This window comes from Girardinichthys multiradiatus, chromosome 1 (assembly GCF_021462225.1).
Source record: "Girardinichthys multiradiatus isolate DD_20200921_A chromosome 1, DD_fGirMul_XY1, whole genome shotgun sequence".
Lineage (NCBI taxonomy): Eukaryota > Metazoa > Chordata > Actinopteri > Cyprinodontiformes > Goodeidae > Girardinichthys > Girardinichthys multiradiatus.
In genome coordinates, this window is record NC_061794.1 from 40,395,273 (window position 1) to 40,421,677 (window position 26,405).

General features: G+C 40.3%; 1 protein-coding gene across 1 annotated transcript in view; it reads left to right on the plus strand.

Annotated features, from left to right (window-relative positions):
* plxna2 (plexin A2) overlaps positions 1-26,405 on the plus strand; it is a 277,277-nt gene that overhangs the window by 19,924 nt on the left and 230,948 nt on the right. The window contains exon 2 of the mRNA XM_047362018.1: positions 20,892-22,217. Within this exon, the coding sequence (XP_047217974.1) occupies positions 21,021-22,217 (1,197 nt within the window). The 5' untranslated portion in view covers positions 20,892-21,020. The remainder of the gene's footprint in view (positions 1-20,891; positions 22,218-26,405) is intronic.

A 26,405-nucleotide genomic window follows, 5' to 3' on the forward strand; every position in this document is an offset into this window, starting at 1 on the left:
CTTTTTTTAGTTTAAATTGTTTGTGTAAATACCATGACACACTGAATGTGGCAATTTTTCTCAAGTTTATCAAACTGCAAGAATCTCACACCAGGCTCAGTCTACTTTAAATGCATAGAAACACAGCATTCTCAGCCTCTTGCTGCAAAACAACAGAGCAAAAGTTCTGGGATTTTTTTACTTATTAAACTGAGTCATACAGGAAGAGCAGAGGAAGCTGGAAGGGAGGGTCGGAACAGGAAGGCAACACTGTTTTCATGGAAGTTAAGACTTTGTGTGGCACAGAGTAACTAAGTGACACTGTTTGCACCAGTTTGAGAAAAGAAAACTGAAGGCTGGGAAATGGCTCACACACTCCCTCACTATCCTTTGATGATCTCACAGGAAATACAGTACGTGATGTTGGTTTGAAGTGTATCCATGAAGAATAAAATGAAAGTGGTCTCAGTCACTCCCAGTCCGTCCTAACTGTCCTGAAACAACAGTAAACCAACCACCAAGTGTCCTAATTAGCCCACTTCAGCATGTTAGCGTGCCCCAGCTGCTCCTATTTATGTTGCTGATGAAATGGATGGAGCTTTATCCCCCCTTGGTTACATTTTCTCGAGGGTACAAAACAAATCCATTGAATCTTTTTTTCCTCCTTCCTGTTATTGCAGTTTTCTGCTGGAGTATGATTATATGTTTTCACCATTGCTGATGCAGTGTATAGGCAAAAGCAGTTGCAGCAGCAAGGCTGTTTAGTTTGGCTGGAAGAGAGCCTGCCAAGTACCCCGTTCCATGTTTTTTCTACCTCTCCCCACCAACTGAGAAATGACGGAATTCTGTTATAGAAGGAAATACTCTAATCGCCCGCTGCTCTGTTTTCGCAGCCTCTAACGTCATACCTTCTGCCAAAACATGCTAATCGTTGATTAGCATTAAGATCTCAGTTACATCACTCAGATGGATGAATAGGGACTGACTTGCTTGTAAGGACCTCTTTTTGCTGCTTCGCAAAAACCCAAGGATCTCTGTTAAAGCGGTCAAGCCGCAGCGTGGCTCACTCAGCTCCATCATCTGTGTGTGTGGTCTGAGAAAAAGTTAATACGAGGAAGAAACTGCCACAGAGGAATTCCTCGGTTTGGCTTAGTTCATTCTGACCAAGCATGGGAATGTTCTTGAATATGATTTTTGTTCAGTTAATACTGCTCTCTCTGTTCATACTGTATCTTTTAATGTTTTCCTTCCTCTTCCCCATCCATAAAGGGCATACAGGATGTCATCATTTTTACAACTTTTCCAATTCAGTTTTGGTCTTGTATGTTGGTCACAATAGTTATATTAACCACAATAGTTATATAACTGTGGCTTATGTGGCTCAGTGGGAGAAGTAGCTTTCTTGCAGTCTGAAACTTGTGGGTTCGATTTTAGCTTCCTCCTGTAACAGGTTGATGTGACCGATAGGCAAGGCACTCAACCTCGAGTTGTCTACCGATCTATGTATTGGTGTATAAATGTACAAGTTAGTAAGTGTGATTGGCTGAATGTGGCCTCAGTGTAAAACACTTTGATTGGTCAGTATGACTGGAAAAGTGCTATTTAAATTCAGTCCATTTACCATAACTGTCACTTTTCTCTACCAGCCCCTGCATTATACTGGGAAGTTTTCACTATACTACAATAATGTAGCTGTCAAAATGTTTTTCTTAGGACACCTGTTAGTCTAGCTACAATTAGTTTTTTTTCAACGACTTGTTTGAAGATAAAAAAATCACTTCTCTCAATCCTACACATGTGGTGGATGGAAATGAAGTTGAAATACTTAGGTGGCATCTGCAGATAAACATTCTCTCCTTCATTTTGCTCAGACACCAAGAAAAGATTATTTTACCATAGTAAGTGATCGGTGAAAGCTATCAGTCATAAGCATGTCATAAACTGTGTTCATTCCTCCTCCCGTAGTTTTGGCTTGTTCTTACATCCAAAACTAAGATTCCAATTCTTTCATAGACATTAATAATTCATAGATATTATCATAGAAATTTGTTCTTCCTACCTCTGTTTTCCACCACAAAGCTCAGACCACAAAGCCAAAGAGCAGCCACACAACCATTCGATAGATTAATGTTCTGAATTCAATTCAATTCAGTTTATTTATATAGCGCCAATTCACAACACATGTTGTCTGAAGGCACTTCACAAAAATCAGGTACATACATTCCAATTAATCCTAACCATTGAACAGTGCAGTCAGATTCAGTTATTTATTCAAATTGGATAAAACGTTTTTCTGTCTAAGGAAACCCAGCTGATTGCATTAGATTGCAACAGTGGACAGTCACTAGCGTTGATTTTGCAGCAATCCCTCATACTGAGCATGCATGGAGCGACAGTGGAGAGGAAAAACTCCCTTTTAACAGGAAGAAACTTCCAGCAGAACCAGGCTCAGTGTGAGCAGCCATCTGCCACGACCGACTGGGGGTTTGAGAGAACAGAGCAGAGATACAAAAAGAACACAGAAACACTGATCCAGGAGTACTTTCTATGGGAAGGAAAAGTAAATGTTAGTGGATTTAGTTTCTTTAGTCATTTCATCTAGAAAGAAAGAACAGATAAACTTTGAGCCAGTTGTCAAGGTTAGAGTCTGAAAGAGAGCCCATATAATTAGTTACAGTAAAAGCTCAGTCAGTAGCTATGTCTAGGAGAAAGAAAGGGTTAAACACTGAAAGACAGGGCCAAGTGGATGATCTGTAGAAGGTGAGCATTAAGTTGTTGCCAGCAGAAGCTCGGACGATTCCCCTCTCCAGAAAGGTGTCACAGGTAGACACAGAGTCAGGCCAGGTGTAGCTTCTTGGAAGAGAAAAGAGAGAGAACATAAAGTTAAAAACTGAAATAACAGCAAATAATGCAGAATTGGAGAGTAGTGTGAGAATGTAGCGAAGAGGGTGAAAGTGGTCATTATGTCCTCCAGCAGCCTAAGCCTATAGCAGCATAACTACTTAGATAGTTTCAGTTTATTTATTTATATAGCGCTTATTTACAACAATATCGTCTCAAGGCACCCCACAAAGGGTCCGGAACGGTGCGGGGCAGCCAGGGAGCCCAGACCAAACCACCGAGTGCCAGAGCCCAGCCACCCCAGAACGGGCCACGTGTAGGGGCACTAAGTAAAATAATAAATTGATAAAGTTTGTCCATCTAGAGTCCACGGATGGCCATTGTCAGACTGGTTATAACCATTGGAAAAGAGAAGGGGTCATACAGGTAGCAGAAATGGAGGATGTGTTTGCACCTCAGCCATAATTGAGCCGGTTTAGGCTAAACCTGACTCCCACTTACTCCATCCAACAGAGAAGGAGGAAGGCGGAGGTAAAAAATAAGGAAGATAACTCAGGATAACCTAAGCCTCTTTATTTGTCAAAAAAAACTATTAGTTCTGTGATTACTCTGAGAGATTGTCAGACTGTGCCATTACAGACGTTATGTCATCCTCCATATATGGTAGTGCCCATGTTTTAAAGGCTGATTGTGATTTATTTATGTTACATACTTTAGGTTTTAGGTTTCCAGCTCTGTCTAGCTCAGTTACATATGGTTCGAGCTGACCTCACATGCTTAACAGAAAAAAAAAGCTGATCCTAATTTTATCGTCTCACTAACAGAGATTAGTCTTTGATCAAGCATAATTCCCAGAAAACCAGTGTTGGATTAAATTTAGGAAGAGGCTGTGCTTGTAAAAGTGATTTGGTGGCTAAACCCAGGCAGGGTATTGAGCAGTTTCACTTAAGCGCTTTATGCTAGTACTTCTCTTGCCCAACATTTTACATATAGTCAAATCAATGCTGGAATTACAGCCCATTTCATGATAGGCCTGGATTTGGATAATTCCAGCCCCCAAAAAATCACACTCTTCTCTTTCTGAAGACCTACTTATGCACATCCAAGTATGTGTGATTACATCAATTCCCTACACTCCAGAAACCCCAAGCCTTTTTGTTTAGTGGCTATATCAATATGTAGCATACGAGGACAACTGACAGAAAGTCGTACCAGGCTCACAGCCACATATAAAATATGTTCTCCAGCATGTGTCTGCAGAATATGAATGGCCTGGCTGTCTTAGTGTTAAATCTTTCACAGAGCAGGGGGACAGAATCAGAAATCTCTGGCCTGTGAAAATGAGTGTGAACCACTTATTCCCAGGTTCACTGATGTAACAGACTGGCTGGAGGAGCTCTTTATACAGCTCAGACTCACAGAACCTGTGAAGTATAGGCATCGCACATATGTTCTTTGCCACGGTCTCCAAAGTTATTCACCTCAATCTCATTTCAGACTGCAGGAGTTTTCCTGATTCAACACAAAATATGGCAGATCATCACCTCTGAGTCACTGAGAGAAGGAAATGAAGGATGTGGAAGGAATAGACAAACATGCTGGGATAGGAATAGATTGTGGGGTGCCAGGTTTTCCAGTGTTTCCTGAATGCTCAGGTCTTATAAGGCCATTTCTTTTTCCCTCTTGCCCTTTTGGCTTTGAACATAATGAGGACCTCTTCTCTCCTGCTGATCCTTGGCCATTCCCTGTGCTTTATCACAGTGGTGCTCAAATAAATGAATGCGATCATCTCTGGTGTACAGTACAGCACAATACACAACCTTCACAGCAAATTACAATTTGCTGGTACTCTGCCAAAATGCTGTTTTTATCAAAGACCTTGTAGGTCACCATTATATTCCTTCCTTCCTGCTCACCTCTGCTTACCCATCCTAACATACGAAAATGAGAACAATTATGCTATGTACAATAAATGTACTTCTAGACTCTTTTTCACATGTTAAACGTCATTGAGGGCAATGGTTGGGCTAGTATGAAATTCTCAAAATATAACATTAAGTAAAAATTTCAGATGCACCGGTCATGCTTTTCCTGGCCAATACCAATATACAGTTTTGATCTATTGTGACCAATTATTTTTGTTTTTTACTTTTAACTTTTACACACAATGAACCAATAATTTACAAGATTATTCCAGTAAACAAGTTACTCAGTTTGAAGTGGATAAGTGGACCACCTAGAGTAGAGAATGCATATTGGAATAACATGGGAATAACCCAGTTCAACAAGACAGCCTGTCCCTCCATACTAAAATGACAATCTACTGTGCTTTAGTGGATTTTGAAGTTTTAGTTAAATGACATGGACTGTAAAAGCCTTACCTGTTTCCAGAGGCTGTCTTGGTTCAGCGATTATGTCCAGAACCCCTGGTTCCAAACTGAGCGTGTAACAAAAAATATAACTCTGTTTTTAGTTTCAGGATGAAGGTACTTAGACCAGAATGCTGGTCATGAGCAGACAAACACTACTTAATGACAGCAGATAAGAGTTTCTGAACCATTCAGTTTTTTCCAGATATAAAAAAAGTGAAATAAAAATCATAATCAAGGTCTTACAACATTATATTACAGAGAAACACATTAGGGAAACATATTAATTAAACATATTCTAAAAACTGGGTCACATAAAATTATGTTTTGCAACCCACCACGGCCTTCTCTGAATACCTTAAGCCCCTGATGGTTCACCACTGTCAATAGCTGAATTGATAGTTCTCACTGCAGACCTATCCTCATTTACCATGATCAAAAATATTTCTTGATAAGCAAATTGAACTGTTTTGTAAAAAGAAGAAGAATTGTAGGAACCTTTAATGAGCCAGCTGACCAGTACTGTACAGCAACAGGTGGGTAGGTGAAGAAGAAAATCCTAGTTACTGCATCACATTCTCTGGCATCATAATAAAAAGACTTTAAACTGTAGGAACAATATGAAGAATAAAATGTGCAGTTTTGAAATTATGACTTTTTAAAACCTCTGTTTTCCTTGATGCTTGTAACTTGACTAGGCCTGTTGAGAAGGTAACCTTTCTTTACTCGACAACTAAGTTTTATTAAAATACCTGTAGAAGAAACATGGTTAATTGTAGCATCATTATCAAATATATTTGTATATCATGTCCTCAAGGTATAGTACAATTATTTAATAAATAAAAACCAAATATCCTGCCGGAGGAAATAATAGTCCCTTCTAAAAATATTTGTGTGCATTTTTAGAAAAAAGCTTGCTATGGCGATCTGCCTGCTCACAGCACAGGGGCACACAGGAAACCAGCCAATGCTTTAGTTTCCACCGTGTCCCAGCCAGCACTGCATCCTGTACGGGGGTTCACACAGAACAGCCTGGAGGGCATGCATGTGCGCTTCATTTCGGACCCAGCAAGGCCCTCTGTCACTCAGCCAGCCTGCTCTCTGAGCTTTGTGCCATCCTGTGTCCTGGCATAGCCCTGCAGCCGCTGCTGCACTCCAGAGGACCATCAGGTGCATTTTTATGCATGCACCAAGTGACAAGACTGAGTTAAAGCTCGCTGCTGTGACTTTTCCATTATTTATACCTATTGTAAATCCAAGTTTACATGCAATTGTAATATAAACTTATTCCTGAGTTGAGTTCTAAATCAACACTTTTCAACTTTGAATCATTTAAATAATTTCACAGAAATCTTTCTAAACCACACTGGCAGTTTGTGTGCCTGCAGGATTATGCTTTTCACCCTGCTGATCATGAATTGGTGGCTACATTACATATGTCTCAATTAAATGGTCAGTGAGCCCACACAATTCTTTTATTTACTGAAATGAAAGTATTTTTAAGTGTAATGTTCTTTCCAGGCTCATTTTAGTTTTTCTTGCAACTGTGACAGTGAGATTTTTCTTTCCTTCCTCATGCTTCTGTGCCACCGTTCTGCTATATGGTCTGCTGTGAGTCTTTGCCGTAACCAGCACATTCTGCTTGCTAGGCATGCATCCCTCTGTTTGAGTAAGCACCCAATTTCCTCACCACATGCTGTTATTGCCTCTCATCCAAAGGGAGATTGGGCTAAGTAACTAGCTGCAGACTTGATTTTGTGGTACTTTATCACATCTGATGAAATTAGAGGGGCCTCTATTAGGTGGGGAGGTAGAGAGAGCAGCAGGCGGAGTGAGCATACAGGAGAGAGTCTGAGCCCTTTGCTGCTGTGTGATAATGCATCTGTTATATGTGCCTCAGCGAATACGTCCTGAAAATAGGCTTTAATGGTCCTCAGACGCTAGTGTGTGTTTTAGAGTCAAGCAGCATTATGTTCAGGGTTACAGCAGGTCCTGAACAAAATGAGGGACGGTTTCTTCCTCCTGTAAGAATTTACAGAACAGTGCATTAAATATATGTTATGTTTTCCAGCCTACTTATTCATAACTAAAAATAACATGTACAAATAATTGCATGGAATTTTCAGAATGGGTACAGTTTAAAATGTTTAACTAGAGATGCAACAATTAATCTTCTCTTGACTGATGCTGAGTTCCGTATCCCTTCAAGGTCTGATCTGCCAATTCCAATTTTGACTGACTGATTTTTTTAAATTTATTTATTGTGAAGACTATACCAGATTAAAGAGAAATAATTATTGCAGGTTGTATAATGGAGGTAGTAATTTTGAATGTAGTAAATGAAGAATTGGCAAGATTATCCCAATTTGCACATCAAAGCATACGGCTTTGTCAGATTTTATATTATTTTTTGTTAAGCCTTAAAAAAGTACATCAAGTTATATGTTGGTGGATTATATGATGTTAATCAAAAAGCCGTGGACGTTCTTAGTTCTGACACATTTAATTAATAGGGAAGCATCCCAAGCAAGCCAATTTTGAACTCTGTTGATCAATATCCTTAGTTTTAACATTTGGTAAAGTAAACAGACAAGACATTTTCTGCATTACTGGTTATTTCTTCATGTTTTCACTGGTACTGGTATTGACTCTTTCTAGGATTAATCAGACTTGCGTGTTTAGCCCTCTTGACCAGTAATCGAATATGGTGAGAAAACAGAGTAACAGTCAGTTTGAGCACACACCATGTTTGTACTTTTGCAGAAGATAAGCAGGTCGCAGAGGGTACACAGCTTAATTCTATGCCTCTGCTTCCAATTCAGTTCATCTAAGCCATGTGTTTTAGATAAGGTAAACAAATGTGTAGCAAAGGAGCCAATGGTGATCCTGAACAGAACTCCCAACGTGTACCAAAACTTTGATTGAAGGAAGAAAGCAAGCCTGGTGACAGCTACAGTTTCAGGCATCTAGTTTGGTCGGACAAAAGGAAATTTATTTGTCTTGTACTGGAAGCATAGAAAAATGTAAAAATGTTAACCTGAACATAGAGATTCACAAAGAGAAAAAAACTTGCTGAACTGTGTATTTGTTAAGAATTAACTCACCACTGTGCTCCCTGCCTTGGACACAACACCAACTTCTTATACTTTCTGTGGTCTTAGTTGCACCACCCTGCACATTTTTTCAAATTTATATTTTTTCCTCTGTTAGCAATAGTAACAAGTTCATTCATAAGTGTAACTTTTTATCTGAACAAATATTGATTTTATCATTAAAAATGTTAAAACAGATGCATCTACAGGTCCTTCTCAAAATATTAGCATATTGTGATAAAGTTCATTATTTTCCATAATGTAATTATGAAAATTTAACATTCATATATTTTAGATTCATTGCACACTAACTGAAATATTTCAGGTCTTTTATTGTCTTAATACGGATGATTTTGGCATACAGCTCATAAAAACCCAAAATTCCTATCTCACAAAATTAGCATATTATAAAAAGGGTCTCTAAATGAGCTATGAACCTAATCATCTGAATCAACGAGTTAACTCTAAACACCTGCAAAAGATTCCTGAGGCCTTTAAAACTCCCAGCCTGGTTCATCACTCAAAACCCCAATCATGGGTAAGACTGCCGACCTGACTGCTGTCCAGAAGGCCACTATTAACACCCTCAAGCAAGAGGGTAAGACACAGAAATAAATTTCTGAACGAATAGGCTGTTCCCAGAGTGCTGTATCAAGGCACCTCAGTGGGAAGTCTGTGGGAAGGAAAAAGTGTGGCAGAAAACACTGCACAACGAGAAGAGGTGACCGGACCCTGAGGAACATTGTGGAGAAGGGCCGATTCCAGACCTTGGGGGACCTGCGGAAGCGGTGGACTGAGTCTGGAGTAGAAACATCCAGAGCCACCGTGCACAGGCGTGTGCAGGAAATGGGCTACAGGTGCCGCATTCCCCAGGTCAAGCCACTTTTGAACCAGAAACAGCGGCAGAAGCGCCTGACCTGGGCTACAGAGAAGCAGCACTGGACTGTTGCTCAGTGGTCCAAAGTACTTTTTTCGGATGAAAGCAAATTCTGCATGTCATTCGGAAATCAAGGTGCCAGAGTCTGGAGGAAGACTGGGGAGAAGGAAATGCCAAAATGCCAGAAGTCCAGTGTCAAGTAACCACAGTCAGTGATGGTCTGGGGTGCCGTGTCAGCTGCTGGTGTTGGTCCACTGTGTTTTATCAAGGGCAGGGTCAATGCAGCTAGCTATCAGGAGATTTTGGAGCACTTCATGCTTCCATCTGCTGAAAAGCTTTATGGAGATGAAGATTTCATTTTTCAGCACGACCCGGCACCTGCTCACAGTGCCAAAACCACTGGTAAATGGTTTACTGACCATGGTATAAATGTGCTCAATTGGCCTGCCAACTCTCCTGACCTGAACCCCATAGAGAATCTGTGGGATATTGTGAAGAGAACGTTGAGAGACTCAAGACCCAACACTCTGGTTGAGCTAAAGGCCGCTTTCGAGGCATCCTGGGGCTCCATAAGACCTCAGCAGTGCCACGCCGCATTGAAGCAGTCATTTCTGCCAAAGGATTCCCGACCAAGTATTGAATGCATAACTGTACATAATTATTTGAAGGTTTACGTTTTTTGTATTAAAAACACTTTTCTTTTATTGGTCGGATGAAATAGGCTAATTTTGTGAGATAGGAATTTTGGGTTTTCATGAGCTGTATGCCACAATCATCCGTATTAAGACAATAAAAGACCTGAAATATTTCAGTTAGTGTGCAATGAATCTAAAATATATGAATGTTAAATTTTCATCATGACATTATGAAAAATAATGAACTTTATCACAATATGCTAATACTTTGAGAAGGACCTGTAGATTAAATAAAAAACTGCATGTAATCACAGCTGTTCTACAGATGTCTTTGTAAACACATGTCTGTGAGTAGCTACAAAACAACTAATCCTAATAATCTCAGATTTTCTCACCACAAATTCTGTGTGTATGTCTGTGTGTGTGAACAGGAGGTGCAAATGCAGCAAAACATCTGTTAGTTTGACACTATTGACTCCAACTGCAGATATCCCAGTTAATTGAAGAACTGAACACGAACTGAACTCTCATCTTACAACATTTTCTTTAATTATCCATTACAATGTGCAAAACAAATTTTTGTCTATAGACTTTTGTCTATATTTGTATAGAAGAATATCAAAATCCAAACCAGGGGGACAAATTAGTTTTTCACGATCATGTTAATTGCATTGATGGCTAATTGATTTTAGTGCTAATAGAGCTACAGCTTACAACGTAGTGTTTCTGTTACATCACAGGCCCAGTTGTCATTACTGCAGCAGATCACAGCCCCAGTTCATGAATACCATTTATTTTTTTGCTCAAAAATAACCTTTGTTCCCTTGTCATATGTATAATGGGAATTTTGTAAACTATGCATGCTTATCTTTGGGATCTTTTAATCAGGTTTTTGATGGTAGTTATGACTTAAAGAGATTGTGTCCTGCTGGGTTTCCAGTGCCTGGCTCTCAGTCAATACAAAATAGCCTCATCTCTTCAGCCAGCGTGTGATTACAGAGCTGCAGGCTATATCATGCAGTCCTTAGATGAACAGTAGCTGGGAAAATTGAAGGGATTTCTTTGACTGACAGGATTTCCCATGAAGTTTTCATCTCTCCAGAAACTCTTATATAACCAGTTTGGATTTTGTCTGGCGTCTGCTAAGTGAAATGACAGGTCTCTGTGTTTAATGAATGGCTATAGTGTACACTAAGGCCAGGAGAACAGTCCTATCAAGATTTTTCGTTCACCTTTTTTTTATATTGACACCTCTCTGCAACTCTTTTTCCTCTCACTCTGTAACTGACCCTGGTCTCACTGCCAGTCAGGCGGTGCCAATTTGCACCAGATAATAACAGATGTACCAGACCATGTACTCGAGCTGTGGCTGCCATTCTGGCTGTATCAACTTGTTACCTAGCTGCAGTATTAGCTGCATCACCTTTACCTTCCTTCCTGCCTTCCTTCTATCCATTTCCCACTGTTAATATGTTCTGTTTTTCTTTTTACCTTTTATTAACCTCTGTTTTTGTAATCTTGCCATATCTAACAGCCTGGCACCGATCATTTTTGTTTTTTTCCTTTATCTGACTTGGATTTCCTCTCTTTCCTTTGCCTCCCCCACTCACAATTTCCTCATCCCTAAATTCCTCTAGCAGTAAGTCGCCTTGACCACAATGCCATGCTTAAGCACTATGATCTTGATGAGACATATGATTAAGAGAGTTGCTGGGGATTGCATGAATGCATGGCGAAATATGACCACTGAAGTGGAAGTCATTTTTAATGTGGTCTTTATTAGAATGCTTTTCAAAGCAAAGCGGATCAGTTTGGTGGCATTGTACAGGGGACAAATCAATTGCTGCCTTATTCTGGTTGGGCAGGGGTCAAAAAAACAGAAAAGTCAGAGTCCATGGTTTGTTTAGCAGCCTGCAGCTCAGAGCAAATAGTTTCCCTGCGGGGCTACCCTGCTGATAAGAAAGCATTGATATAAACAAAACGAGGTGCACCCACAGACATGTTAGGATGCTGCTGTTGGTGCTTGCAAGGAAATCTGAGTTTACTGGTCATCCTGTGGCTGCACCTTGTTTGGATTAATGTCATCTCTGTATTCCTGGCTTGGTGTCTCTCGCAATACAGAGGCATCCAAATAAATTACAATATCATGTAAAAGTATTTTCAGAAACAAAAACAACCCGACAAGGGCGGGCGGTGGGGGCCTCGGTAGGAGGGCCAAAAACAAAGTTCAGGCGGGCGACCAGGAGGTCGTCCCGAGCGGTCACAGAGTTCAGGCGGGTGACCAGGAGGTCGTCCCGAGTGGGCACAGAGTTCAGGCGGGCCACCAGGAGGTCGTCCCGAGCGGTCACAGAGTTCAGGCGGGCGACCAGGAGGTCGTCCCGAGCGGGCACAGAGTTCAGGACGAGTCCAGGACCCGCAACTCCGAGCCCTAATCAGCCGGTGACTGCGGCGAGGACCTGGAGACCAGCAGAGACGTAGAGACCTAGGGGACCAACAGCGAAGACCTGGCAAAACCTCGGAGGCAGAAACAGAGTCGATGGGACCGCCGGAGACACGAACAGAATCTGGGCAACCCTCGGAGACCAGAACGAGGACAAGCTACTCCTTGAACTCCCCAGAGAGAGGATCCGGCGGTGCTTCCTCCTCGAAACCCTCGTCTATGGGTTCAGAAACCAGAACGAAGACAAACTGTTCCTTGAACCCCTCATGAACAAGGTCCGGCGGCACTCCCTCCACAAACCCCTCGTCTCTGGATTCAGAAGCCAGAACAAGGACAAAACCCTCAGTGGCGTGAACAGAAGCTGAGGCATCGCCCGGACCCTCAGTGGCGTGCGCAGAGGCTGAGGCGTCGCCCGGACCCTCAGTGGCGTGCCATTGGTGCCATTCTCTGACTCAGTAACCCTTAAATGTTTCAGATTTTACAAACTGGTAAGGAAGAAGCCGATTCAGATGTAGAAAATTCACAACTGCATGTTTTGTGGTTACAAATATTAGCTTTGCAAAACTTCCTGAAGTGAATCATTTAATTTGTTGGCTCAGTTGATTCAGTTTTAGTTGCGTGCTTCATTTCGACTGAGCCCGCTAAATACTTTATGGGACAAAATTACTACCGTTTTGCTGGGTCTTACAATATTGTCTGCCGCTACTGTGTATGCCCTTATCGTTAATATTTCACATAGGGAGCTGTCACTCACCAAGCGCAGTCTAGCTCCAGAATGGTTAATGTTGGCTTCAGTCCACTGTGCTAACGTCAGCACTTTCACAATGAATCCTCAAATATTGGAACATAACAAATCCTTCTGGCTTTCCCAATTGTGGCATAATCAGAACTTGCCTTTAGTTTGTGTAAAGGATGTTTTCAGGTATGGAAAAGAAAATAGTGGGAATTTTACAGTTTTGAAGGTTTTAATGTTTGAAAAGATGAAGAGCAGTCTAACAGACTGATGTTTTTTTCTTCTGAGCTACTGTTGGCCCCTTTATCTAAAACTAATAAAAAAGTTTTTTATTTTTACTTTTGAAGAATAAGCTTAAGCTATTAAACATTATTCAAAGCTTGGAACTTTTTACAGACCAATTTAAATGCCTGCCCCAATTTGAAGATTTTTATTTGTAAAAACCTTTTGTATCATTCTCCGTCCACTTCAAAATTATGCAGTACCTAGATTTTGTTTATCACCTAAAATTCAAATAAAATATATGAAAGTTTGTGTCTGTACCGTGACATGTGAAAAACTTTAGTAGGTATGAATTATATAAACACTCTGCATAAAGTTAGACATAAAATATACATTTTTAGGAGTGATTGTCTTAAATACTTGGTTGGGGACAGGGATTAGGAGCTAAATAGTTGCTACAGCTTGACATTACATTGCTTGAATGCTGGTCTATAGCAAAGTTAAACCTCAGCTTCACACTTTGCACTAAAGGCTCTTTTTAAAATAAAAAAAACAGAGGTGTAACAAGATTTCACGTCAACTGATCTTCAAGTCAAGAAATGGCATGTCTAGAAGAAATATGTCATGTGAAGAAATATCTAGTTGCTGTTAGCATTACTTCATCTGGCTAAATTACCATTGGAGAAGCCTCCAATATTTTAAATCATTTGTGTGGCAGTATTTTTGGTAACCAGCAATTAAAAACAAATGGTTACAAACAGGAATGATTCGTCTTTTTAAAAAGATGAAAATACAAAACAAATACAGTACAGCTGGCTAATGGTTGTATTATTAACATCCTATTTTCAGCCTCCCATTTGTAGTTAAAAAAATACAACAACTAAATTTGGCCAGCTTTAATTGGGTTATTCTACACCTCTCACATTCTTTGAAACACAACTTAGAATTTGTTAAATCTTTTTTTTTTCATCGGTTAAAATACACGAAAGAACAATTTCATTCCTTATTTTTCAGCTTACAGAAAATGTGCTAAAGGATTCTAAAACTGTTTTTTTGAGGCGTCTTAGCTGGTTTTGGTCACCCGCTCTTAAAAATCTAGTATATTTAGACTGATCAGACCTAAACAGCAATATTCTATCAAAAGAAATTTACTAAAACACAGTTTGTACTTGGTAAAACTGTTGTTTGTGAAAACGCACCAAGTAGAGGATGCTTTGTTTTCTGAACAATAAAAAGTATATGGTTACACTCCTATCTAACAGGTATTGGTACTGCTATTTATTTTTCAGTATTAGGTTTACCTCTGCTACTTCCCCTTAAGTTTATCACCCCACTATAGATATCATTCTACCAGTGTATTGGCTTTCAAAATGACAACAGCATACTTTCAGGCTCGTCATGGCCCTGCAATTTGATATTATGTGTAGTGTCAATCAAAAAGCCTGATCCAGTCTGAGCTGAGGTGAGATATCTGATCCTTTAGTCTCCACTGACATCCTGCTTTTGTTGTTTTATTTTCTCCACCCGCTAAGAATTCCCTCTCCTCTCACCAGAGCCCTTTACAATTTAGATTTATGGAAGTGCCTCCTAATAGAAATCTGCTCTCCTAGGATGACATACAGCAATGATTTGGTAAAATCCACCAGTACAGCGGTGGTGGGAGTGTCTGAGAAGATCATTCCTAAGGATTCAGCCTCCAAACAGGAGAAATACACAAAGGCTTTTAGTAAAACTCAGGTTGGATCGGTAAAAAGGAACAATTTATGTACATTTGAATGTGTCTGCACCTGTCTTTATATACCTTTGATGGTACGCATGAATTTTAACCAGTTTTAGCTCATGTAAGGTTACAGGTGTGCATATGAACATGTGTTTGTGCAGGGTTGCAGTTGTGGGAGGGCAAACAAAAATTATTAGAATGACAATGCCACAGTAGTTTCTCTCTGTGGATTCCATGGATTTTAGATGTAGTATCAGCATGTGTTTTCTCAAAGTTCAAAGTGTGTGAAGTAAGAACGGGGCATAGGGGAAACAAAGATGAAGGGAAATATTAGATGCATGAACTCTTGTTTGCATTCAGAGAAAAAACTGCTTTGTTGATGCTGCTTATGCCAGGATCAAATGTCTTGGTGTGGAATATTTATGTGTAGGGTTGTGTTCTTCTGTTCTAAAAAGAAGCAGAGGCTGTCCGAAGCACTTAGGCTGCTTTTCAATGAAAAACAATTCAAGGCCTTGCTGCAGGCCTCCCAGCTCAGACATTTATGAGCAAGTGCATTGATATGGGTCAGTAACACAGATAGTCCTATTAGGGACTGAATACTAAGTGCTCTCTGAGAGTGACCTCAAAACATATGCTTAATTGTGGCTAAGTGTGCATTAATGCAGCACGCGTCACTAGTTTACAGCAGCTAACCACAGCTCAGAGCTTCATGCATGTGATGCTAAAACATGTAAACGAAACAGTTTTAGAAAAGGCCTAGATAAAAATTTAACCACTGGTGAAGAGATATCAGCTCTTCCGATAAAAAGAATTCACACCACTTAAACCTTTTCATATGTTGTCTTGTTACAGTCATAAACCAATGTATCTTAAGGACATTTTTTGATAGACCAACAGAAAGTAGCACATAAATGTGAGGTAGAAGGAAAATGATACATTGTTCTAATTTCATTTGTTTTTATTAAAACTTGTAGTTTGTTTTGTATTCAGCTCCTTGTTTGAGGGTCTACAAAAATTACATTTTTGTAGACCCTTTTTCTTGACCATGTTGTTTGTTGATTTTCTTTCCTTCAAACTGTCTCTTTAATTTGCTGTGTATCCATTTTACTTAAGCTCCCTGATTTCACGCTTTACATTAATCATTCTCTGAATAACACATTAATCCAAGGCATGAAATTATCATCTCCCATTTCCTTTTCTTTTGCAGCAACAATGGATTTAGCTCCGTAAACGGATTTGGTTCATGTGCTTTATCTTTTGCAATACAATTGCTATAAATATGAATTTAGAAGATCAAACAAATTTTGCTCCATTGTTAAGAAGCTTAGTACATGACAACTAAAAAAAAATAAATAAATCTAGGACCTGCTGTTTACTCAAAGATCGAGAGGCCAAACCCTCCCTACCTCTGTCAGTTTGCTGGCTGCTAGGTTGTCCTCGGGCTGTTGTGTCAACAATGTTCAGTGATGGTTTGTTAAGCCTATCATTTTGTATCTTATAATTTTCTCCTTCCTTGTCTAAGACTCCTGCAGCCTGCTAGTATCTTTCGGCATATCACAACGTAGCTTCTGTGACGGCGTCATTCCAGATGGCAGTGGAAATCACCCACGTTTCATCAAGGGACCCACAATCAGCCACTACAATAACAGAGCACAGGCAGCCACTGTGATCACCCTGTTTTACAAGAACTCAGAAGCTGGCTGGCCCTGTGTGTCAGCACTGTGTTTTGTGTTCCTGACTGCTCATTATGGATAGGAAGTTTTGAAAAAACTGTCTTTTCTCCAAGCTATGATCACAGCTTACGTGCGTGCTGGAATCTAAGTCTCTCTTGACTCCTTCTTTCTTTTCTTTCCATGTCACCAAGGAGTATGCAAAATAATTGTTAGAATGGACATTTACTGACTATAGCAGCTTTTATATTACATATTGTTATGTAATATAGCATAAATAAGCTGTTGGAAATGTGGCCTCATAACACTTCACTTTTGTTTCTGGCAGAAGATGTAAAGAAACACTGTAAAACAGATTTTTGATTAATTGAGATATTTTATGCTTTATATTTTATTTAACAGAGAGAGAATAGCTGAGGCAAAATCCACGCTCTTCACTTGTTCACTTTCACAAAGCTCCCTTACTTTTCCTGCATACAATATATTTGAGGAAAGTAGGAGTGCTTACTTCATCCTTTTCTGTGTTGCCAATAAGCAGCCACACATCCATTCAATGTATTCTCAATCTTTTTTGTGAGACACAGCGATTCAAGACGAAATGTCCTCATCCATATAAGTTTGTGCTTTTCTGTTTTAGATGCTCTTTTAGATTGCTATTTATGTCTTTTGTACTTTAAGGACTTTAAGTTTATATGTTAAAAAATATTATTATGCCTCTTTAAGCCATGTCTGGTGTGATGATGCATCCACACTAAGCTTATTTGAGAAGCTGTTGCATTTGGTGTTTTTATAGAGGTTCAGACAGTCTTGCAATGCTGTAAACTAACTCAACTGATGATAGAGCTGTAGTAGGAATAGAAGAAAGTGAATTTATAGCTACAAGTTTAAAGCCTCTGACTTAAATTACCCATTAAGAATTAAAAATGGTTCTCGCTTATTTTCTACCTTGAGAATAATTGTGATTATTGCAACAACACTCATGCCCTCTACCAGGGTAATTGTATTTATCTATGAATCATTCCTGAATGCATTTAGATGTTAATGTCCATCTCTGTTAACTTTGTCACCTAATAAACTAAACAAAGACATGGCTTGAACTACAGAACACAAGGCGTGATTTGGTGTTGGGGTTATTCTTTTAAAGTCTGCCTCACAGCTGCAAATCACTTTGAAAGTTCATGACATGTGGAACAAAGAGTGGTCATGCAATCAACTTAAACAAAGAATTTGGTCCCCATTTTGCTGAAAGCAATATGAATGGATAACCTTGGTGGAGCCTTTTTTATTTAGACCATTATGACACACTGCCTGTGCAGCTGTAGCCACAACACGATGCATTTCTTTCTCGCAATGAGTCGGGGGGAAGACCAAAATAATGAGGAGCGGAAGAAGAGATAGATGGGAGTAAATGTTGAACACACATATACAATTAAGGGCGGAGGGTGTAGCAAAAAGCCCTAAGGGGCAAAAGGCGGTGGGGCTTGTGCAAAAAGCTAGCTCAGCAGGAGGCTCATTATTCCACCAACAGGATCCACTTTGCACATCCAGCTTGTGCAAACTCACACAAAGGAGCGTAGCAGCATGTAGGGAGCAGAAAGTGAGAGTGAGGGTCTGCCTCTTGCTGCTTTTTTTAGAAGCAGTGGCACTTTTATGGCCATGCTAATAAAGTGCCTCTGGGATACAGCGCCTCCAACACCTCCACATATACGCACACCAAGAACAGCTTGATTGGGCCTTAAAACCTGTGTTCATGGACATGTGGATCAATATATCTCCTTAGGGTCTATATTTAAGATAAAAATGTGCAGCATGCTCACGGATAAAAGGAGAGGAAAGGGACCCCAAAATCGCCATTGCATGATTTACAGCAAGGTCTAAGAAAAGGCTGACATCATTCTGATGGAAATCCACATGAGTTATACCTATCCATATTACTCTCCGTTCATAGTTTTAGGGCCAAGCTCTTGTTAATTTAAGGTGCAGTGGCTGATTGTTCTAGCCACACCTTTCACACTTGATTCCCTGCGCCCTCGCTGCCGGCGAATGCAAATCTGGAGCGTGACAAATGATGTAAGGCCGCCTCTGACACGTTCTAGCCCTTGGCATCCTATGTCGTTCCCCAGCTTACCTCCCTCAGCTCCACAGTAATTACCCTTGTTGGATCGCTACGCCTGATCATAGTTGATTTTTGGATGCACTGCCATTCTCTCCACTTGTTACCCTCTCACACTGCCTGGTTCTGATGGAGCGCACTGATAATATGGAGAGAAGGAGATGAGACACACAAACACACACACTCACACTTAACTGTATCTTGTACATAATTGTTGCAGTGGTGATTAATGCCTTTATCATCTAATAATACAAGCAAGAGATGGGGATAGAAAAGATCAAAAAGAACAGCAATGTTAAAAAAAAAATTTATAGACTCCAATTTAGTAAATGGTGCCTTGTAAAGGTCAAGGAGTAAGGAAAAGGGTGTGTAGAAGTGATTTCCAATTTGTTCTCGGTTTGTTCCAGTAATAAGATCCAGGCCTTTTCTTCCAATGGATGAGATAATTTACTCATGGGGACAGACCACATAGAGCTGTATCTTTAAGTTCATGGGACACATGGAGAGAAATCTCTGCAGCCAAGCTAAAGCAGGATTGCAAAAAATTCAGGCTTTACCTAATTTTTGTTTGAAATCAAGTGTACAAAATTGCAAGAAAGGGGGTGAATGTAAATTATTAGGCTGGGAACACATATTGTGCTTTGCCAAAATGTTTATACTATCCTATAAACATTTTTACATTTTGTCACCTTAAAATCACAAACCTCGCAATTACAGCTACAAGTCTTTTAGGGATATCTCTACCAGCTTTGCTATAGGGCCTGAATTTTTGGCTGATTCTTCTTTGCAGCTTTGAACATCCATTTTAAAGTCTCACCACAGATTCTTAGTTGGATTTAGGTGTGGACTTTGAGTTGGCCATTCCAACACATGAATATGCTTTGATTCAATCCATTCCATGGTAGCTCCATCTGTATGTTAAGGTTCGATGGCCTGCATGAAGGTAAATACTCCAGTCTCAGGTGTCAAACTCCAGTCCTTGATGGTCCGTGTCCTGCAACTTTTAGATGCATCTGTGCTTCATCACACCTGGTAAGGTAGTTCAGCTATTTGGTTGGTGTGTTAGATTAAAGACATTTAAAAGTTTTAGGACAGCTATCTTTACTGGACTGGAGTTAAACAAGCCTGCCAATATTGCCATGTATTTTGCTCCATCCAGCTTCCCACAAACTCTGACCAGTTTATCTCTCTGCTGAAAAAAGCTTCCCTGCAGCATGATGCTGCCATCACCATGTTTTACCATGGGGATTTTGGGTTCAGGGTGAAGTGCAGTGCTATTTTTTAGCCTTGCATAGTATTTTGCATGTAGACCAAAATGTTACATCTTCGACTTATCTCACCAGAGCACCTTCTTTGCTAAATGGCTTATGGCAAACTTTAAAATTGACTTCTTTTGGCTTTCTTTCCACAATGGTTTGCTTCTTGCCACTTATTCATTGGTCTTCATAATGTTGTTTGTTTACTAATGTTTTCTAACAAACCTCTGAGGACCTTAAAGAGCAGCTGTGTTTATACTCACAAATTAACTCCTTTTACTGATTTGGCGACTTGTAAAGGTAATTGCACTGGATTTTATTTAGGGATATCAGAGTAAAGGGGACTGACAACAAATGCATATAATATGTAGCCAACAAAAAAATAAGGGGTGTGTATTCCGTTTTCCAGGAACTGTAGATGGTCAAACTTTACTGTCATCAAAATTAAATTAGTTAAAACTCATAATATTCTTTTATGGATAAATGGATACATTAAGGCTTTGTACTAGGCAATATAAAATGCTTGGGCAAGCCAGGTTAGATATAAAAACAGTGATGCAGATGGATAATGCGGTGAATCACTGCCATGTTTCCAAGGCTCTCTGAGAGCTGCGTCTTTGTTCCACATTCTTGTTCTTAGAAACCGCTTGGCCAATGAGTGACAGCAACACCGTCAGTATGAGTCAGGTCAGGCTAATTTCCGGTGGTGTAACCTGCCTCTCCTTCCTGCATTGTCTTGGCCTGTTCAGCAGCTCGTTTGGAATGTGCACCATAATGGTTTCCACATATTGTCGCTTTAAACCAGCACCTCCTTCACAACCCTTTGCCCTGCTGAAGCAGAGCATGTATACTTCTTACATTTTTCCATTTGATCATGAGTTGCTTTGTTTGGAATGTTACATATGCAGAGATGTCTAACTTATTTTCCTGTTTTCTCTTCTCAGAAACATGTGAAGGTACTTTTGAAAGTTCGACCTGCAAGTTTGCCTCCATCGACAAAAAGGCAAAGGTCACCGCCCTCTTCCCCTAAATCTATCTGCTCACTCAGCGGTTTCCCTGTAGGACAAGTAAACATGGATGGTCAAAAGGCCACACACAGAACTTTCTCACATTACCCCAAGTTTGGAGCAGTCGCAGCTCTTTTATTCTTCTGGCTTTTAGTGATTCCTGCCACAGATGGGCAGACTTTCAATAGTTTCCACCCTGAACGGCGAGAATGGGTCTTTAATCACCTGACTGTTCACCAAACCACTGGTGCATTATATGTTGGAGCGGTCAACCGTGTGTACAAGCTATCAGGCAATCTGACCCTCCTTGTTTCCCATGATACAGGCCCAAAGGATGACAATAAGGCCTGCTACCCTCCTCTCATTGTACAGCCCTGTTTTGAGCCCCTTGTGCCCACCAACAATGTCAACAAGCTCCTGCTCATTGATTATTCCCAAAATCGGCTGTTGGCCTGTGGCAGTCTCTACCAGGGTGTGTGTAAACTCCTCAGATTGGATGACTTGTTTATTTTAGTTGAGCCCTCCCACAAGAAAGAGCACTACCTCTCCAGCGTCAACCAGACGGGGACCATGTATGGGGTGATTGTGCCGTCACAGGGCCAGGACGCAACACTTTTTATCGGCACAGCAGTGGATGGCAAACAGGACTATTTTCCCACTCTTTCCAGCCGAAAGTTGCCACGGGATCCGGAATCTTCTGCCATGCTTGACTACGAGTTGCACACTGATTTTGTGTCGTCCCTTATTAAGATACCCTCAGACACACTAGCACTCGTTTCACACTTTGACATTTACTATGTTTATGGCTTTGCAAGTGGCAGCTTTGTTTACTTCCTGACTGTTCAGCCAGAGACGCCAGAGAACAGCATGTCATCAAGTGGATCCAGCAGCGATCTCTTCTACACGTCCCGCATCGTTCGCCTCTGTAAAGACGACCGCAAATTTCACTCCTACGTTTCCCTGCCTATTGGCTGTGTGAAGAACGGTGTCGAGTACCGCCTTTTGCAGGCTGCCTACCTCGGCAAGCCGGGCCGCATTCTTGCTGCTTCGCTCAACCTAAGTGCCCAAGATGATGTGCTGTTCACCATCTTCTCCAAGGGCCAGAAACAGTTCCATCGACCGCCAGACGACTCAGCACTCTGTGTCTTCACCATACGAGACATCAATGCGAGAATCAAGGAGCGCCTGCAGTCCTGCTATCAGGGAGAAGGAAATCTGGAGCTCAACTGGCTTCTAGGGAAGGATGTGCAGTGTACTAAAGCGGTGAGTTGCTCTTAATTAAAACACACACTTCACGTACATAGATATGGAGATAAGTGTTAAACGTCGATGCATCTATTACCTGATCACAATGAATGATTAAGTGGATTATTTTTTTCATTTTATTTTAGTTCTCTTTAATTAGTCAGTGTGCTAACAGGATCACTTCAGTGCATTTAAGATTTAAACCCTTAAACGTTTTCAAATTTCAACAACCACATACCTCACTGTATTTTACTGACATTTTATGTGATAGATCAACACAAAGTACTCCATATTTTATTCAAAATCTTGTACAAATAAATTACCAAAAAGTGTGACATGCATTTGTTTCCAGTCCCATTTACTCTGTTGCCCTGAAAACAAATGCAGCGTAACTAATTGCCTTCAGAAGTCACTAATTAGTTAATAGTCAGTGTTTGTAATATAATCCTAGTATAAATACAGCTGTTGCATGAATGCACCAGTTTGTGGGAACATTAATGTAAAACACCATGGTAAAGACCAAGGTTCAAAGCAGAACATTTCACTTTTCAATTCATCATCTGAAAATCAAAGTAGTATGGTTCAATTTCTAACCACTCAGGGTCACCTAAACTGACAGGCCTGGTAAAAGAGAGCATTAATCAGAAAAGCGGGCAAGAGAAGCATGATGGCTATGGAAACAGGACAACAATCCTAAACCTACCTCCAGAGTTAAAATAAAATGATTATGCATATCCATTTAATAATAGTCATTCAAAATCCAATAAGGAATGCATGGAAAGAGCTGAAACTTCATATCAACTGATGCTAATTATCCACTCTGACTTAGCTACTTTGCAAAGAAAAATGGGCAAACATTCAGTCTCCAGATCCGCAAATGCACCCCACACTTTTCAGATTTTTAATCGTAAAGAAATGCTAAAAACCCTTTATTCTATTGTTTCAACTTCATAATTATGCACTAAATTGTGTTGGTTTATCATATAAAATCCCAATGAAGTTTATGGTTTAATGTGACAAATTGTGGAAAAGCGGTATGAATAGTTTTGTAATACATTACACTTAAAAATTTGGACAGTCAGGGTTTTGGAACTGTCAAACAATCGCTACATCTGCAGTGGTTTACTTCTCTGATAAATGATAATAAGCTGTAAGAGAATGATTTAAGTTTCTCTGTGAGGCTAAACAGCCCAGTGCCTTTAGGGGAGTCTTTGTTGTAATGAAAATAAACACAGCAATCATCCGGAAATGTTTCTGACTACCTGGGTATTTCATGCTCTCTATTATCAAATGACTCTCACACTACTTGTAATGATGTCAAATTGTTTTGTTGCTCTGATATCGGGTAACATTCACTTTCAAGTGCATTTCAGGGAGACACATTAATAAATTACGCAGGCTTTATTTTTCTTTGCAACCGTCAAAGTGATTTTCTCTGAGCACAGTCAAAATAAATGCTCTGGGAAGAGTCTATATGTGTGTGTGGTTGGGAGGAGATTTAAGAGGGAAGGTGTCTAAGGGTAGCTTAAGTTTGTCTACTTGTGATGCTGGTGTAGATCACACACCAGTCCATTCCCTCTAAAGTTCCTAATTATCTCATAATAAAAAGGCTGTGTATCTGTTACATGTTGTCAAGTAGAATTAAGTTCCTTGATTCTTGCCTTCGGTCCCAGGAGGCTGCAGTCCTCTGTGCTTTTACTCTTCTACAGCTAATAAGAATTTAATATTATTAAAATGTAATGACTTCTGACTGACTGTTATGTTATATGTCTGCATGTGCACTGGAACGGCTTGCCAATCTTGGTCATTAACATTTGTATTGTGGGGTTTAATGATATCTGTGTCCCTCATTGTGATGAAGACCTACCGATTATCCTGTTCCTTTGTTTGCTAATCCCCATTAGGGAACTCAATGGATCATTCTCATTAAAATCCATAAATTCACCACTTCATAATGTCAGCAGTGAGGAGCAAGACATTATCTTAAAAAACGGTGGTTGGGTTTTTATTAGCTCTACTAAGAGAGAAAAAGATTTTGCATGCAGTGGAGTGGGTGTAAGGTGTACAGTGGTGACATTGCTATGGTTGTGAGCCTTGTTATCCACCAGAACTTGAATTCCCAGGAGACTCCCCAATCATCCTAGTGTGTGCTGATGGTTGCCAGCTGTTACCTGCAAGGGCTGCTCCTCCCACTCCATTCTGCAAGCATGGACTGCCAATGATGTTCTGCTGTCCTCTTGGATTAAAGGCTACGTGGCCTCTGTGTGTGTTTTGCCAAATAGACAAGAGCAATGTCAAACATGGCCCTTTAAACTATGCTCACATGCTCGATAAGCAGCCAATAAATCCATAGTGTATTTTAGGTTATGCAGATAGATGTCAACTGATGAGGGAGTTTAAATCTTTACAAGTTGCATTTGACAGCCAGATATGTCAGCCTTGATGATGTGGTCGGGATGATGTTTAACAGTGTGGCTACTTGTAAGTATTCATCTTTCACATCTTGTTTTTCTCCAATGAATACAGAGCAGGTTGCACTTACTGCCCCCTGGTGAAGTTGTGTAAAAAAGCCTTAATATTGATTAAATTATATTGCAGCAGCATTATTTTACGCTGAAAGAAATTAGAAAAACCGACCTCTGATTTGAATAAATGTCTTCAATGAAGTAAAAATCTAAAGTTAAGAAATAATGGATTTTTCCAAAATCAGTGGAGGCACAATTGCTAGTAACCTTGCTGTAAATACCTTGTAGAACCACTTTTTGCCAACAGGACAATACTCAGTTACTCAGCAATAAAATTTCAAAAGGTTGGAGCATACAGGGAAAGGGATATTTCACCATTCCTCTTTGTGCCATTCATTGTACAGAGTACTGGGTTTCCTTCTATTGTGTGTTCTCTTCAACTCAGCTCGCAGGTTGTCATTTAGGTTTTAGGTGGTAGAGACGATGTCTGGTTTGGAAGCATCAAGGTCCTATCTTTGCTTTGGGGGATGATGTGATTTTGCTGCAAGTTTGAGACTAGGGTTCTCGACTGGCAGAAGTTGGGAGTCACACTGTCAGTCACCTAGCATCACTTGATGGTAGAATGTAGCAGGAGAAACACTGACTAATTTAGGCCTTGTCTGCAGTAATGTTGGCGCTGCATAAGTGAAGGACAGTGGATAGGTGGATGGCAATTGATATGGATGACAATTGATATGGTCTTGGCAAAAGGTTGATTTTGTGTCTGTTCAACCATCTTTGTCGATATGGCCACATGTTTCAGGTCATTGTTCTGTTTGGAGCCATTTGTGACCAACTTTCAGTTTCCTGAGTCACTAGATTTTTATTTAACATGATTTTTATTTTAAAATGGTTTCATGCACCCTAACAAGGTTATTTGGAAGGAGAACTATCTAGCAGCATCATGGTTCTTACACCATGCTTTACAGTGGGCACGAGCTGATTTTTCACATATTCATCCTTTGTTTAACAACAAAACCACCTGCAGTGATTATTGCCAAGTAGCTCAATCCTAGTGTCATCCAACCTAAGAACACCGTTCCAGTTAAAGGCCTGATAGAGTTTAGCAAATTTTACATGTTTGCATTGATTAAAGTTGGACAGAAAAGGCTTTTTCCTGGCACGGATTCCAAACAATCAGTTGGCATGTAGACATCATCTACAGGTCCTTCTCAAAATATTAGCATATTGTGATAAAGTTCATTATTTTCCATAATGTCATGATGAAAATTTAACATTCATATATTTTAGATTCATTGCACACTAACTAAAATATTTCAGGTCTTTTATTGTCTTAATACGGATGATTTTGGCATACAGCTCATGAAAACCCAAAATTCCTATCTCACAAAATTAGCATATCATTAAACACCTGCAAAAGATTCCTGAGGCCTTTAAAACTCCCAGCCTGGTTCATCACTCAGAACCCCAATTATGAAAGAAAAAGTGTGGCAGAAAACGCTGCACAACGAGAAGAGGTGACCGGACCCTGAGGAACATTGTGGAGAAGGGCCGATTCCAGACCTTGGGGGACCTGCGGAAGCGGTGGACTGAGTCTGGAGTAGAAACATCCAGAGCCACCGGGCACAGGCGTGTGCAGGAAATGGGCTACAGGTGCCGCATTCCCCAGGTCAAGCCACTTTTGAACCAGAAACAGCGGCAGAAGCGCCTGACCTGGGCTACAGAGAAGCAGCACTGGACT